Source organism: Hypanus sabinus, chromosome 10, assembly GCF_030144855.1.
Source record: "Hypanus sabinus isolate sHypSab1 chromosome 10, sHypSab1.hap1, whole genome shotgun sequence".
In the NCBI taxonomy this organism is placed as follows: domain Eukaryota; kingdom Metazoa; phylum Chordata; class Chondrichthyes; order Myliobatiformes; family Dasyatidae; genus Hypanus; species Hypanus sabinus.
In genome coordinates, this window is record NC_082715.1 from 129,738,802 (window position 1) to 129,755,656 (window position 16,855).

Here is a 16,855-nt window from a genome sequence, read left to right on the forward strand (position 1 = left end):
CCTGCTACGTGGACAACAGCTTGCTCTCCGTGACGCACTGCCCTAGCTTGCGTATCATATAGACAGGGGGAAACTATGGTCCCTGGTTGACCCCGACCACAAAGAGCCTTCTCCGATATCTAGGAAGAGATTAGAGACTCTTAAGGATCAGCATTGTGATTCATATGTGGAGCCACAGAAGATGGGCAAGTTATTTCGCATCTATTTATTTTCTTAAAAAATACGGTATTTCTCATCTCATTTGCTGTGGATAAGGTCATGAAAGATATGGAATTTGGGAAAGAGAATAATAATGTCCTGGAACATTTCACTGTTGTGAAAAGGGTGTTGTCAATCTTGAGGCACTCACAAGTCACCAAGGCTCATCAAAGTGTTTTCTAGGGTTCAGTGGGAAGCAAAGGAAGAAAAGGCTTGTGTATCTTCTTTAGTCACAGCCGAGATACTGGACAATTAGACGGTGGCTAATGTTGTGCCTTTATTTAAGACGTTCTCCAAGGACAAGCCAAGATCTACAGACAGGTGAACCTAACATCGGTGGTGGATAACTTGCAAGGGGATCTTCTGAGATAAAGTTCCGCTTTTCATTTGGAAAGCTAAGGACTAATTAGGGATAGTCGTCCTGGTTTAGTCCATGGGAAATCCTGTCTGACTAATTTAATCACAAGCGAAAATTTGCAGATGCTGGAAATCCGAGCAATAATGCTGGAGGAACTCAGCAGGCCAGACAGCATCTATGGAAAAGATTACAGTCGACGTTCTGGGCTGAAACTTTTTTCCATAGGTGCTGGCCTGGCCTGTTGAGTTCCTCCAGTATTTTGTGTTGTGTGTGTGTCACAAATTTAATCAAGTTTTTTGAAGATGTATCCAAGAGGATTGACAAGGGTAGAGAGGTAGACATTATCTATATGGACTTTAGCAAGGCTTTTGACAAGGTATTGCATTGTAGACTGGTTGGGAAGGTGAGGTAACAAGGAATCTGGAGTGAGCTGGCCAATCGGATGCAAAATTAGCTTGGTGGAAGGATCTAGAGGGTGGTAATGGAGAGTTGTTTCTCAGACTTGAAGCTTATGGCCTGTGGTTACAGGGATCGGTGCTGGGTCTCCAGTTTTTTTGTCATATACAGTATGTTAATAATTTGGATGAGAATATAGGTGGTATGATTAGTAAGCTTGTAGATGACACCAAAATTAGTGTTGTGCTGGACAGTGAACACAGTTATCAAAGGCTGCAACAGGATCTATATATCAACTGGGAAAATGGGCAAAGAATACCAGGTGGAATTTAACTCAGATAAGGGTGAAGCAAGCTAAATCAGAGCACGATGGTTACCTACAACTGAAAGAGTACAGGGGAAAAAAATTACAAGGATGTTGCTGGGAGTTGAGGACCCGAGTTATAGGGAAGGGTTCACTAGGTTAGGACTTTATTTCCTGCAGCGTAGGAGAATAGGTGAGCGATTTGATAGAGGTCTACAAAATCAGGAGGGATATAGACAGGGTAAGTGTAAGCAGTCTTTTTCCATTGGGGTTGGGTGAGACTACAACTAAAGGCCATAGGTTAAAGGTGAAATGCTTAAGGGGAACATGAGAGAGAACTTCTTCACTCAAAGGGTGGTGAGAGTGTGGAATGAGCTGCCAGCAGGTGTGTTCGAATTCACTACTTAGAGAGGCTTGGGTAAGTACGTAATGGGAGGGGTATGAAGGGCAATGGACTATATGGGGGTCGATGGGACTAGGCAGAGTAACAGTTTGGCATGGACTAGATGGGCCAAAGGGCCTGTTTCTGTGCTGTATGACTCGATGACTACGACTTGCACAGTGAATGACAGGTCACTGGGGAGTGTTGTAAGACAGAGAGACCAAGGGGGTACAACTACCTAGTTCCCTGGAAATAGGCAGGCAAGGCACGGAGCACAAGAGTTGAGTTGGCATGTTGGTGAGAACCCAATGTTATCTGCAGTTCTATAAGGACGCCAGTGAGCTGGAAAGGGTATAGAAAGGATTTGCAAGGATGTTACTGGGATTGGAGGGCTTGAGCTACAGAACATAGGACAGTACTACACGGGAACAGGCCCTTTGGCAAATGATGTAGCACCAGGCTAATTAAACTGTTAGTTAAGTGCCTAGACCTGCTGGCTACACAAATCCATATCCTTCCATTGTCTGCATATTGATTTACCTATCTAAGGCTACATCCACACTAGACCAGATAATTTTGAAAACGCCAGTTTCACGTAACAACGATAGGCGTCCACACTATGCGTTTTTGAAAATATCTCTATCCACATTGAAACAGAGATTTCAGCGAATCTCCTACTGCGCGTGCGCGGGACACAGCTACCGAAAACAAGCGACATGTTTGGTGTCGAATCTCGCTGTAAAAGTGCAAGTTTGTGTAGTTACAGACTAGAAAAACTTAAAATGATGGACAGCTGTTGGCTCTCACGCAGGGGAACTTAAAACTAAAAAAAATCAAATACTGGATTGTACAGCAGCAACTGACAGGGAGTTCACGGACAGATTGACCCGGCTGACGACGAACATTGAAAAACTGACTAACTCTGTTGCATTAATAAAGCCCCTTGTTAAATGTATAAAACATGCCTGTATCAGTGTTATCTTGTATTTCCATACAATGTTACATTAGGCTGTTACACATCTATTGTCAGAGAAGTACTTGCATAAATAGGTAAACAACCTTCATATGAGCAAGGACAGAAAACAGGGCAAAGTGAGTATACTTATTTATTCAGTAAGTTATGGGTCAGAGTATTTGGTGAGTACATCTCTAACTCTTCTGGCTTCAGTCTCATTGCCGTCTGTTCTGAAATTGTTAGGTTGCATTCAAGAAAACAATGAAATAGCGCACTGCCGTCTAATAGCGTTTTCAGAAGTCTCCGGTTACCCCATCCACACTGATCTGCCTGAGCAGTGTTTTCAAAAATACCCACCCTGAAAAGCGTTCCTGAAAAGCTCCAGTTTTGGGGGACGAAAACGCCATTTTAGTGTGGAGGGAGGGTAAAAACGAAGAGAAAAAGCTTTGGTTACGGATTTATCCGGTGTAGTGTGGATGTAGCCTAAGAGCCCCTTAAACACCTCTATTGTATTTACCTCCACTACCACCCTTGGCAGTGCATTTCAAAGACCCTACCACTCTCTGTGTAAAATAAAACATCCTGTACATCTCCTTTGGATTACCTCAACCACCACCCTCAATGCATAAACTCTATTGTTAGACATTTTGGCCCGAAGAATAATTTCACCGCAGTCATAAGGAGAGATTGGAAAGGTTGTTTTCTCTGGAACAGAGGGGGCTGAGGGGTGACCTTGTAGAGATTTATAACATCATGAGGGGCAAGGAAAATGTGGATGTCAACAGGTTTCTCCCCCAGAGTAAGGGAGTCTTAAGCAAGATACATACCCCTCCAACTCTCTTGTAAAAGACTTGACTACAACATTTCCTTTGTACCTTCCTTCTCTCACATGTGCTCCGGTACTAGACATTTCAATCCTGTGAAAAAGATATTGGCTGTCTACTCTATACCTCATGTAATTTTATGAACTTCGGTCAAATTTCCCCACAGCTTCCACTGGTTTAGAATTCAATGGCGACTGGTTTACAGGCGCCAAGCATGGGTCCGTGGTGCAGAAGGGGAAGAGAGAGCAGAAGGGAGTGGTAGTGATAGGGCAGGGGACTCAGTGGTGAGGGGAACAGACAGGAGATTCTGTGGATGTGAGTGGGACACCCGGATGGTATGTTACACCCAGGTGCCAGGTGTCTCGGATCACATCCACAACATTTTGGAGAGGGAGGGGGAGCAGCCAGATGTCTTGGTACATTTTGGTACCAATGGCATAGGAATGAAAAGCAAAGAGGTCCTGAAGAGGGAATTTAGAGAGCTAGGTAGAAAGCTGAGAAGCAGGACCTCCCGGTTAGTAATTTCTGGATTGCTGCCTGTACCACGCGCCAGTGAGGGTAGAAGCAGGATGATTTGGCAGATAAATGTGTGGCTGAGGAGCTGGTGCAGGGGGGAAGGGCTTCAGATTCTGGATCATAGGGATCACTTCTGGGGGAGGTATGACCTGTTCAAAAGTGACAGGTTGCACTTGAACCCTAGGGGGACCAATATTCTCATAGGCAGGTTTGTTAGAGCTGCTGGGGAGGGTTTAAACTAATTTGGCAGTGAGGTGGGACTCAGGATAGGATGAAGGTAAAAACTGAACATAGTGTGTAGTCAGACTGTCAGGAAGGGCAGGCAGGTGATGGGACTTAGTTGCAGCCAACAGGCTGAGTATCAAATCATTAGGGATGCAGAGTCAGAAAGGATAGCAAATATGGTACTCAAGGTGTTGTATCTCAATGCCCGGAGTATATGAAATAAGGTGGATGATCTTGTTGCACTGTTACAGATTGTCAGGTATGATGTTGTAGCCATCGCTGAATCGTGGCTGAAGGATGGTTGTAGTTGGGAGCTGAATGTCCAAGATTACACGTTATATCTGAGGGATAGGAAGGTAGGCAGAGGGGGTGGTGTGACTCTACTGGTAAAGAATGGTATCAAATCAGTAGAAAGATGTGACATAGGATCAGAAGATGTTGAATCCTTGTGGGTTGAGTTAAGAAACTGCAAGGGTAAAAGGAAATTGATGGCAGTTATATGCAGGCCTCCCAGTGACTGGGAGGTGGACCACAGGTTACAACAGGAAATAGAAAAGGCGAGTCAAAAGGGCAATGTTATGGTAGTCATGGGAGGTTTTAACATGCAGGTCGCTTGGGAAAATCAGGTTGGTAATGGATCTCAAGAGAGTGAGTTTGTTGAATGCCTTAGAGATGACTTTTTAGAGCAGTTTGTTGTTGAGCCTACTAGGGGACCAGCTATACTGGATTGGGTGTTATGTAATGAACCAGAGGCGATTAGGGGGCTGAAGGTAAAAGAGCCCTTAGGAACCAGTGATCATAATATGATTAAGTTCAAAATTTGATAGTGAGAAAGTAAAGTCTGATGTATCAGTATTTCAGAGGAGTAAGGGAAATTTCAATGGTATGAGAGAGGAGTTGGCCAAAGTAAATTGGAAAGAGCTGCTGGCAGGGATGTCAGCAGAGAAGCATTGGCATGCGTTTCTGGGAAAAATGAAGAAGGTGCAGGACACATGTATTCCAAAGATGAAGAAATACTCAAATGGTAAAATAGTACAACCATGGCTGACAAAGCTTATAGAGAAACAAAAGAGAGGGCATATAACAAAGCAAAAGTTAGTGGGAAGGTAGAGGATTGGGGAGATTTTAAGAACCTACAGAGAGCAGCTAAAAGAATCATTAGAAGGGAAAAGGTGAAATATGAAAGCAAATAATATCAAAGTGGATAATAAAAGCTTCTTCAAGTATATAAAAAATAAAGGAAAGAGTAGAGTGGATATAGGACCACTAGAAAATGAGGCACGAGAAATGATAACAGGGGACAAAGAGATGGCTGATGAACTAAATGAGTATTTTGCACCAGTCTTCACTGTGGAAGACACTACCAGTATGCCTGATGTTGTAGTGTGTGAAGGAAGGGAAGTGGGTGCAGTTACTGTTACAAGAGAGAAGGTGCTCAAAAAGTTGAACGACCTAAAAGTACGTAAGTCGCCCGGACCAGGTGAACTGTACCCTAGGGTTTTGAAAGAGGTAGCGTTAGAGATTATGGCAGCATTGGAAATGATCTTTCAAGATTATGGTGCCAGAGTACTGGAAAATTGCAAATATCACTCCACTCTTTAAGAAAGGAGGAAGGCAGCAGAAAGGAAATCATAGACCAGTTAGCCTGACCTCAGTGGTTGGGAAGACGTTAGAGTCAATTTTTAAGGATGAGGTGATGGAGTACTTACATAGGAACATAGAAACATAGAAAATAGGAGCAGGCCCTTCGGCCGTCGAGCCTGCACTGCCATTCAGTATGATCATAGCTGATCATCCAACTCAGAACCCTGTACCTGCTTTCTCTCCATACCCCCGATCCCTTTAGCCACAAGGGCCATATCTAACTTCCTCTTAAAAATAGCCAATGAACTGGCTTCAACTATTTCCTGTGGCAGAGAATTCCACAGATTCACCACTCTCTGTGTGAAGAAGTTTTCCCTCATCTCGGTCCTAAAAGACTTCCCCTTTATCCTTAAACTGTGACCCCTCGTTCTGGACTTCCCCAAAATCGGAAGCAATCTTCCTGCATCTAGCCTGTCCAATCCCTTTAGAATTTTATACGTTTCAATACGATCCCCCCTCAATCTTCTACTTGGTGACACAGGGCAAGATAGGACAAAGTCAGCATGGTTCCCTACAGGGAAAATCCTGCCTGATGAACCTGTTGGAATTCTTTAAGGAGATTACAAGTAGGATAGATAAAGGGGATGCAGTGATATTGTATATTTGGACTTTCAGAAGGCCTTTGACAAGGTGCCACACATGAGGCTGCTTACCAAGTTAGATCTCATGGCATTACAGGAAAGTTACTAAGACGGTTAGAGCATTGACTGATTGGAAGAAGACAGTGAGTTGGAATAAAAGGATCTTTGTCTGGTTGGCTGCCAGTGGCTAGTGGTGTTCTACAGGGGTCAGTTTTGGGACCACTTCTTTTTATGCTGTCATGGTGAACTACATATACCTGTCTGGACATGCCCCCCCTGCTGACTGCTCCTGTGGCTCCTCCCACAGACCCCTGTATAAAGGCGATTGGAGGCACTGCTCCTCCCTCAGTCTCCAGGATGTTGTGTGATAGTCTCTTGCTGCTTTCTTCCAGCTAATAAAAGCCTATCTCGCCTCACGTCTCCGAGAGTTATTAATGGTGCATCAGCTGTATATCGATGATTTAAATGATGAAATAGAAGGTTTTGTTGCCAAGTTTACGGATGATATGAAGATTGGTGGAGGGGCAGGTAGTGTTGAAGAAACAGGTAGGATGCAGAAGGACTTAGATTAGGAGAATGGGCAAGGAAGTGGCAAATGAAATACAACATTGGAAAATGCATGGTCATGCACTTTGGTAGTAGAAATAAATGTGCAGACTATTTTCTAAATGGGGAGAAAATCTAAGAATCTGAGATACAGAGGGACTTGGGAGTCCTTTTGCAGAACACCCTGAAGGTTAACTTACAGGTTGAGTCAGTGGTGAGGAAGCCAAATGCCATGTTAGCATTCATTTCAAGAGATCTAGAATACAAGAGCAAGGATGTGATGCTGAGGCTTTATAAGGCACTGGTGAGGCCTCACCTCGAGTGTTGTGAACAGTTTTGGGCCCCTCATCTTAGGAAAGATGTGCTGGCATTGGAGAGGGTCCAGAGGAGGTGGCGAATTTGTGGGATTTGTTGCCGTGTGCAGTTGTGGAGGACAGGTCATTGGGTGTATTTAAGGCAGAGACTGATAGCCTCTTGACTGGACATGGCATCAAAGGTTACGGGGAGAAGACCGGGAACTGGGGTTGGGGAAGAGGAAAAAAGGATCAGCAATGATTGAATGGCGGAGCAGACTCGATGGGCCAGATGGCCAGGTTTTCTCTTGTGTCTTCTGATCTTACGTGTTGTTGCTTATAGGAGTACAGAGCTCTTTGAAACACATGTGGGTGTCACGGGGGGTGGGGGGATAAGTGAATTACTGAGGCACTACACTACGGGGTGCCAGTGGCTCTGCAGAGCAGTAATCACTGCTGCTTGTGATCCGTGTCGAGGTCTGACCTGATTATGGCCAAATCAGTAACGTGGCTTGACGGGAAAATAAAAAAAAACTGCACACACACTGCTCGCAACATTAACCCCAGAGTGAAATTAACCCCAGTTGCCGAAAGGATCAAGAGAAAAAAAACAAATATCGTAAAAACCTGCAGATGCTGGGAACCTGAAAGAAAAGTGGAAAATGTGGAAAATGTGGAAAATCTCAGGTGGTCAGACAGCATCAATAGGAAGCTTACACCTTTCCCCTGTGAACATCCCAGTTTTCACCAAATGCTCATGTTTCCTTCCACACCCCAAAGACATTCCAGTGGGTCAGTTCTTTACTATAAACTCCCTGGTGTGGGTGCGTGGCAGGAGAGTTGGTGGGGCGTGGGGTAGGTGGTCAGTGGTTAGTGCTTTAGGTGTCAGCATCAACTTGATTGACCAACTATCATCAGTAAATGTGGCAGCTGTGAAGGATTGGTACTAATATTGATATTGCTTCTATAATTTATTTATTTATTGTTTAATACATTTATTTAATCTTGCTCATGCCAGCATTGTTTCTTCCCCATTAGAAATCATGGTAACACAGCCCTCTCCGGTGTTCAATGCAATTTCCTCAGCTTATCCATACAGTGGATGAAGCTATATGTGCCTCAAAACAATGCCATCTTTCCCGTTTGTAATCTGCAGTGACTTGGGTTGCTCCCTCACCAAATAATTTTCTGCAGGGGTTCAGAGACCTGCTTGGGATCAAACTTTACTCTTTCTTGATTTCTGACATCATCGCTCATTCCTTCCTGATTTCTGACATCATCATCACTCACCCCTTACTGCTCAGGACATGTCCTTTTCTCATTACTACCGTCAGGGAGGGGTTTAGGAACAGCAAATCATAACCACGGGTGTGGCATGGTAGAGTAGTGATTAGCACAACGCTTTTCAGCGCAGGTGACCCGGGGCTCAATTCTGGCTGCTGCCTGTAAGGAATTTGTACGTTCTCCCCGTTTCCCCCGGTGCTCTGGTTTCCTCCTACAGTTCAAAGACCTACTGGTTGGTAGGTTAATTGGTCATTGTGAGTTGTCCCGTGATGAAGTTTGGGTTAAGTTGTGGAATTGCTGAAGGGCCTATTCTGCATTGCATCTCAACAAACAGACAGACTCTGCAGAAGCTGGAAATCCAGAGGAACACACAAAATGCCGAAGGAACTCAGCAGGTCAGGCAGCAACTACGGAAATGAATAAACAGTCAACATTTCTGTCGAGACCTTTCTTCAGGGCTGTGGAAAGGAAGGGGGAGGGAGATGCCAGAACAAAAAGGGTAGGGGTAGGGGGAGAGGACAGCTGGAAGCCTGAAGACCCAAACTGAACACTTGAGAAACAGTGTCTTCCCCTCTGCCACCAAATTTCTGATCGGGCCGTGAACACTACCTCGCTACTCGCCTTTCGCGGTATTATTTCATGTAACTGATAGTAATGCAATGTCTTGCGTTGTGCCACTGTCAGAAAACAACACATTTCACAGCACGGTCCGTGATGATAGACCTGATTCCTTCCTAAAGATTTTTCTCTCTTTTTGCAGTATCTATTTAGCCTAACTTTAAAAATATATAAATACTTACTGTAATTTACAGTTTTTATTATGCATTGCAATGCACTGCTGCAGCATGACAACAAATTTCACAAAGTACTTCACGCCAGTGATACTGAACTCGATTCTGATCCTGTAGCTACATAACAATCTTCAGGCGCTTTATCCTTAAACACTTTGGCAGCATTGCAGTTTGCGTGTTACTGGAGCAACACACAGGTTTCTGGATCCCAGAACAGGAGTTTGAATCCCACCACAGCAGCTGAGTACATTAAAAATAAGTCATTAAATGGATTTGAGGCCAAGCATAAACGGATGGGCTGGTTAGAAACGCATCTGGTTCACAAATGTCCTTCAGGAATAAAAATCTATATATTGGACTCCAGACCCACTACTGCGGTTGACTTAACTCTCTCTTCAGGTGAGAGGCAATTTGCCATTGGGCAAGAAAAGGGATGCAGAGCATCACTATGTACAGATAGAGATGTGGCAGATAAACTCTTGATGGGTATAGAGAGCTCTGTGGGGACCTGGGTCTGAGGGAGTTAGATTGATCCTGAAAGAAAAACCAATTCGATAGTGCCTATGTTGGGATTCTGGGGATAAAAGGAGCAGATATCCGTGCTAACTCTGCTGCATTTTACAGCTGCAGCGAGCTGGTGGAGGGCAGAGAACTGACAGCAGGTGTCACATGGAGAACGAGCCCACCACTGAAACCCTGGCTGGAGGCCGGATCAGCGGGGAAAAGGCACCAGGTGTACAGTCTCCAGATCTTCCGCTTTCCACAGTCTGAAATATAACTGAACACACATTTCTGGACGACAAGGTTAAATCATTAAATACTTCCCCTTTAAGATCACCAACTTGACCATGTCCCTGACCTAGAAATTGTTTAGCACTTTAAAACACAAACTAAATGCACAGATCAGGGATCCCTTGCCTTTATTCTGCAATATTCTAATGCGTGCACTTTAGAATTGCGTATCCAGAGCTTTCTGCATGATTACAGGTAGAATTATACATTACTCCTTAATCATTTAAGAAGCCTGAGGCCTTAAACCTAACTTAGGCCATGTTGAGGCCTTTGAAAGTCACAGGTTCCATTAGGGCCAATGAGGTAAGTTTGCCTGTGAGTGACAGGTGATACAGAATCGTTATGGGAACTACTAAAAACGCTACTGAACACCAAGTCTTTGCTTAAAACTAAATTGGACTGGTACTCGATGGAGTTCAGAAGGATGGGGGTGGGGGGTTGATCTCACTGATCAGATATGAAAGGCCTGGATAGAGCGCATGTGGAGAGGATGTCTCCAGCAGTGGGAGAGTCTAGGATCAAAGGCACAACCTTGGAATGCAGGGACAGCCCTTTAAAACTGAGATGAGGAGGGATTTCTTCAGCTGGGGGTTGGTGGATCTATGGAATTCATTGCCACAGAGGCTGTGGAGGCCAAATTATAGGGTTTACTTACGGCAAAGACTGATGGGTTAAGTGTTACTGGGAGAAGGTGGAAGAATGGGGTTGAAAAATGACCAGCCAATGGTGGAGCAGCTCGATGGGCCAAATGGCCTAATTCTGCTCCTCTGTCTTATGGTCTTATGGAATCTTTAACAAACTGCTTGGCCAAGGCCTCTGCTTAAAGTGAGCCCCCAGCATAGCATCTCAGTGATGCCTTGACCAGACTAGTCTTAGAGAGGGTCTTTGTCTTTTTCTTACTTCATTCAGAGATATCCTTCCACTTCATCCAGCTGACAACAGAAAAACAATTATGCTTATGATTTATTTTAGGACAGGAGTCATCCGCTGCTGGAGTTTGTCCAGCTCATTATTTTCTTACTCCTTTGCTGTGGGAGGTGCGTGTCCCTGTTTCCATGACAGTACACTGTGCAGGCTTGCCATACATAGGCTGTTTACTGTGAACTCCAAGAGCTGGCAGGGCCATCATAATTATGCAATTTCCCTCGATTCAGTCGAAAATGTGAAATAAAAACCAAACACACACACAGAGAACAAAGTAACCACTCTGCTCAGCGTCATTTCAGCAAGCTGCACATTTTAGTGTGTCTTGTTCAAGTGCTGCTCTGTTTTAATCCAAGTGTTTCATGTTGGCCAGTTGTGTTTGCAATGTCACCTCCCTTCGGTGGAACGGTGACAGGGAACGTGCTTATTTGGGCCCATAGAGATCAGATTTGGTTCATTTCAGGTTTTGTGTAACATGTGGAAAGGAGCCCAAATTATTTATTTTCTTTAGTAGATAGGTACAATTTGTATATCACCGCATTCAGAAGCTGCGATAGATCCCTGTAGATACGTACTAATTGCCACTCACTCCACCAAATTCCATCAATATCTGGTTTGTACCTGCCTGAGCATTTTCAACCCCATTCTTCTACCTTTTCCCTCTAACCTGTAACCAATCAAAAATCTATCAATCTTTGCCTTAAATAAACCTAATGCACCTCTTGGCCCTCACAGTCGTCTGTGGCAATGAATTCCACAGACCCACCACCAACCCCTGGCAGAAGAAACCCTTCCTCATCTCCATTCTAAAGGTTTGTCCCTTTATTTTGAGGCCTGTGCCCTCGATCCTAGACTCTCCCACTACTGGAAACATCCCCTCCACATGTACTCTATCCAGGCCTTTCACTGTCTGGTTGGTTTCAATGAGATCCCACCCCCACCCCCACCCATCCTTCTGAACTCCATCAACAATTTGATTTTAAGAACAATCTGGTGTTCAGTACTGTTTTTGCCTTGCAGTGAAAATAGATCCAAACTTACAAATTATTGCTATCTCAAACACTTCTCCATGAGAAGACTCTGCTTTTTAAAAAAAAATGTTTTTGGGTTGGCCTCGGACTTTCACAACCTTGAATGCTGTGTCTGAGATATCCGAATGATACTCTGAAGTAGATGCAGAAGGGTTGCTGATTCCATTACTGTAGAGTGCAGAACATGGTGCCTCATCTTCTGACAAAAACTGAGACCACGAGGAACGCCCTCACACAGAGGTGCAGACAGTTGGGATTCAGGCCCCCCAGAATTGCAGCAAATACTGAACACACACAGTTTTCAAGACTGCCACCAACTTTTCTTAAGTTTTGAGGAATATAAATAAAAGGATCCTTAAGAAGTTAAGACACATGATCTCATCAAAGTGTTTGGTGCTGCCACTAGTGCTGCAGGGTTACAGATCTAGTAACCCGGATTCGATCCTGACCTTGGACCCTGTATGAAATTTGAACATTTTGAATCCTGGTCCTCTGGTTCCCTCCCAAGGATGAACTATTTGGTGGCCAACTTTCCAGTGTTGCCCCTAGTGTAGTTAGGTGGCTGAAGAAGCAAGAGATGTTAGAGGGTGTGTAGTGGAAGAAATCACAGGGGAATAAGAGGTGCAGAGGGAGAATGGGGCCTGCGCTAAAAGGCCCTATCGTTTTCATGGGCAGATAGTCTCCTTTGTCACAGGAAATACAAAAATAAAGAGACAAATAGAACAGCAGACTCACTAAACCAAACAGGTCTCTTTCCTTGGCCCTACACATACGGTGTGTTTGTGCAGATTTACACAGATTCTTTTGACTGAACAATTTAAGAATTGATTTGAGTTGCTCACTGCTGGGTTATGAGAGTTTAGGAGGCGGGGTGGGGGCTGCTGACAGTGATATTTGGCTTAACCAATGGTGTCCTTGGCTGAGACCAGTGTCTTTGCCCTGCTCTTAATCGGTGTCTTTCTGTTTTAATCAGCTTTTGCATCCTCTGAGATGGCCAATATGACTGGGAAAAGGAAAATATTATTACTTAAGATATTAAGTTCTTTGCTTTTCAAAAAACAAGTTTGCTTGCGTTTAGCCCATGGCAATATCCACAACATGATGAATTTTATGTGTCGATGGAATCCAGAGCCCTGGTTTGCTTCAGCGTCAGTGGATGCTGGCTTGGTCTCTTTCCAAATACATCCTCACAGCGCCCATCCTCCTTACCTGGCTCCACACATAAAATACGGACAAAAAACTCTAGATGTCGGCAATTGCACCTCCTGGGAAACTGGGTGTCTTACCAGCAAAGATAGGGAGGTCCATTGAAATCTGATGGTACTATTTTTAACAGTATTTATTGGTAAAAATACACAAAAATAATATCAATGCAAACATACAGATAATATACGTCAATACTAAACCTAAAAGTGCGGGTACAATAATAATCAATAAGAAATAAGCTCCATCATTGTCTAGGGGATAATGTATTGTCCGATGGAAATATAAAAGTCACTCAGTTCATTCAAGCTGCAGCTTTTGGTTGGAGTCGAGAGAGATTTTAGAAACTTGCCAGCTTTTCCTTTTTATGATGTCAATCCTTCGAGAGTTCCGTTGGTGTAGCTGGTCCTTTTCTTTAGGTAAGCCGTTCTTCCATGGTAAGGCCCCCAATCCCAGGCAAAAGGGAAAGGACGCACACGAGCCCTCCACTGGTTGTCGCTATTAAACGCTGTCACGGGATTTCTAGTGTTTCTCCTGGTTGTTCCCCAGATCCTCTTTTATCCTTACTCACGGGGTCTCAGATGGTTGGGATGGTGCAATCCCTCAACCAGCCCACTCTGGTCATTCCCTGAGGGCTTCAATGAATAGTACAGTACTCAATACACAATTCCGTCTCCAAGAGACAGTGGCCGTTATCAGTGGCTTTTTATCGCTGAGGCCAGGACACATTCTAAGCCCTGTGTATTCTGGACATCTCTCTCTCATTTCCTGGGTCCCAGACCCGAATTAATAGTGATCTTGCGATTCTCACAAAGGAGGGGGCTACTTTGTACCCTTTGGCCCCTCAGAGTTGTGGCACATTCGTAACAAAAGCTACTGAGAAGATACAGATGGGTTAGACGAGAAAGTGCGGGATCATAACGAGGTAGATTGTAAAGTCAAGTGTCCATTTTATTGTACAAGAATCTGCTAACAATGCGATACAGTATCATAAGCTTTCAGTAATCGCAGGCCAGGTTTCTCCAAACCTACTAATTACAGTTATATTTTAGCGAAACCAAAATTAGGAAGTGCAAAGTAAGAATTAAGTCATTGAAAAGACTGAACTCATTGTCACCAATATTCAGAAAGCTACTGTAAGGCAGAAGAAATCTCCATGAACTGCTGGCCATTTCACGCTTGTGGGATTGTGCTGACATTGGAGAGGGTTCAGAGGAGGTTCAGGAGAAAATAGCGGGAATGACAAGGTTATCGTATGAGCAATGGTTGAAGGCTCTGGGCCTGTACTCGCTGGAATTTAGAAGAATGAGTGGGGATGTAATTGGAAATGTTGAAAGGCCAAGGTAGAGTGGATGTGAAGAGGTTTTTTCCTTTGGTGGGTTAGGGGTGGGGGGTGGTGGTCTAGGACCAGAAGATACAGCCTCAAAGTAGAAACTCTGTTTAGAACAGAGATGAGGAGGAATTTCTTCAGTCAAAGGGTGGTGAATCTGTGGAATTTATTGCCACAAGCGGCTGTGGAGGCCACGTCACTGGGTGCATTTAAGGCGGAGGTTGATAGGTTCTTAATCAGTCAGGTCTTGAAAGGTTATGGGGAGAAGGCAATGGATCAGCCATGATGAAATGGCACAGGAGACTTGATGAGCCAAATGGTCTTGTTCGGCTCCTATGTCTTATGGTCTTAAAGTCGTCCAAATGATGCACTTTTCTGAATATGGAAAATGGTGGGTGACCAGTGGCTGAATATTACATTTCTATTGAGTTGTGCTTGGGACACGTAATGAGTTATCTTCCTGCGATTATCTTCACTATAGCAGTTCAACAATGTGGCTCAACGCCACCTTCTTGAGGGCAACTAGGAATGGACAATAAGCACGAGCTTAGCCAAGGAAGTGAGAGTGCTCTGGAAAGCTGTAAAAGAGGAATTATCTGGGGAAGGTTCAAGACATTTCTAAGCCCAATCTATCCAGAGCTTGGTATCAGTCACTCCTCAATTACTGTTGTCAGTCAGGGCCCCTGCAAAGTTGATTTGTGTGGGAGAATAGAAGCATGTAGCAGTAGTGTAGTCTGGGGAAAAGCAGTGAATTCAGGCAAAGTATTGAGAAGATTGGTCTGAATTGAATGGAACTTTTGTCTGATCAGGATGAGCTCTTGTCCTCACAATCTACCTTGTTGTGATCCTTGATCCTTATTTTCTGCCCGGACTGCAATTTTGCCCTGCCTCTAATGCTATATTCTGCATTCTGTTTTTGCCTTTCCTTTTGTACTAACTGGATGTACTTATACTTTGAAATGCTCTCTATGGGTGGCAAAGTTTTTCACTGCGCATGTGCCAATAACGAAGTTCAAATTTCAAAGTAAATTTATTATCAAAGTAGGTTTCTCCTGCTGTCCGAAGGTGGAGCGTTCCTATGAAACCGTTTGTAAGCCAAAATGTCGTAAACCGAAGGAGCAATCAGCATTCATTTATATGGGAAAAATTTTTGAGCGCTCCCAGACCCAAAAAAAAACCTACCAAATCAAACCAACTAACACACAAAACCTAAAATAGCAGTAACATATAGTAAAAGCAGGAATGATATGATAAATATACACCCTATATAAAGTAGAAATATTGTATGTACAGTGTAGTTTCACTTAGCAGAATCGGGAAGACAGCGAGCCAAAATCAATTCGGAGAAAAAAATCGGCACTGACACGCATGCACACACAACTGCCCGCACAAGGCTTCACGGTCATGGTAGTCTTTCTCAGGGTAAGCACACGTATAAAGCGGGCGTCTTTTGCTCGTAAAAGTGAAACTCCTCTTTGGTTAGTGAAAACAGGTACGAATGTAGGTCTTTCGTAACAGCGATCTGTCGTAAAGCGAACGTTCGAAAAACGGGGGCCACCTGTACATATATGTTACCATACCTTACCTTGAGATTGACTTTCCCGCAGGCATTTACAGGGGAAAAAAGAAATGAAATCAAATTTTAAGAAGAACTATACATAAACAGACAAACAACGAATGTGCAAAAGAAGCCAACCTGTGCAAATAAAAGTAGTGCTGTGAACATGAGTTGCAAAGAGTCCTTGCAAGTGAATCTGTTAGCCATAGAATCAGTTCAGAGCAGTAGTGAATGAAGTTATCAACACCTTTTCAGGAGCCAGATGGTTGTAGGGTATTAACAATTCCTGAATCATGCAGTGCGGTTCCTAAGACTTCTGTATCACCCCCCCCACCCCCCGCTCTATGGAAGTTAACCAATTACCAAAAAAAAATCCAAAATAGAACAGTTTCCCAAGACAGAATCTATCACTTTACTGGAGACAAAAGTATATTTGTCAGTTTTGAAAAATATGTTGGCTTCCCCCTATACTGAAGCATCACTTTGAGAAATTATTTTTGCTTGGTGCAAGAAGTCCTCGTGCTCATTGTCACCCCCATGTTCAGTTGGTGACCCTTATGTGGCAGCCTTCGCTTTCTACCTGATTCACGACAGTCCCCACTGGATAGTCACCAAGCTGTGTGGGCAGCTGATCCACCTTGTACAGTAGCACAGTCTGGAATCCAATTTGGCATTGTCTTGCCAAGTAGCCTGAGACCAGACATGAATCCCCTGATAGTA

General features: G+C 43.9%; 1 protein-coding gene across 3 annotated transcripts in view; it reads left to right on the top strand.

The window, feature by feature from the left end:
* LOC132401103 (probable methyltransferase-like protein 24) overlaps positions 1-16,855 on the top strand; it is a 118,827-nt gene that overhangs the window by 96,566 nt on the left and 5,406 nt on the right. Inside the window, exon 5 of one of the 3 annotated variants that reach the window (XM_059982944.1) lies at positions 9,922-10,101. The exons of the other annotated variants lie outside the window; for them this stretch is intronic. Within the exon in view, the coding sequence (XP_059838927.1) occupies positions 9,922-10,068 (147 nt within the window). The 3' untranslated portion in view covers positions 10,069-10,101. The remainder of the gene's footprint in view (positions 1-9,921; positions 10,102-16,855) is intronic. 3 annotated transcript variants of the gene reach the window in all.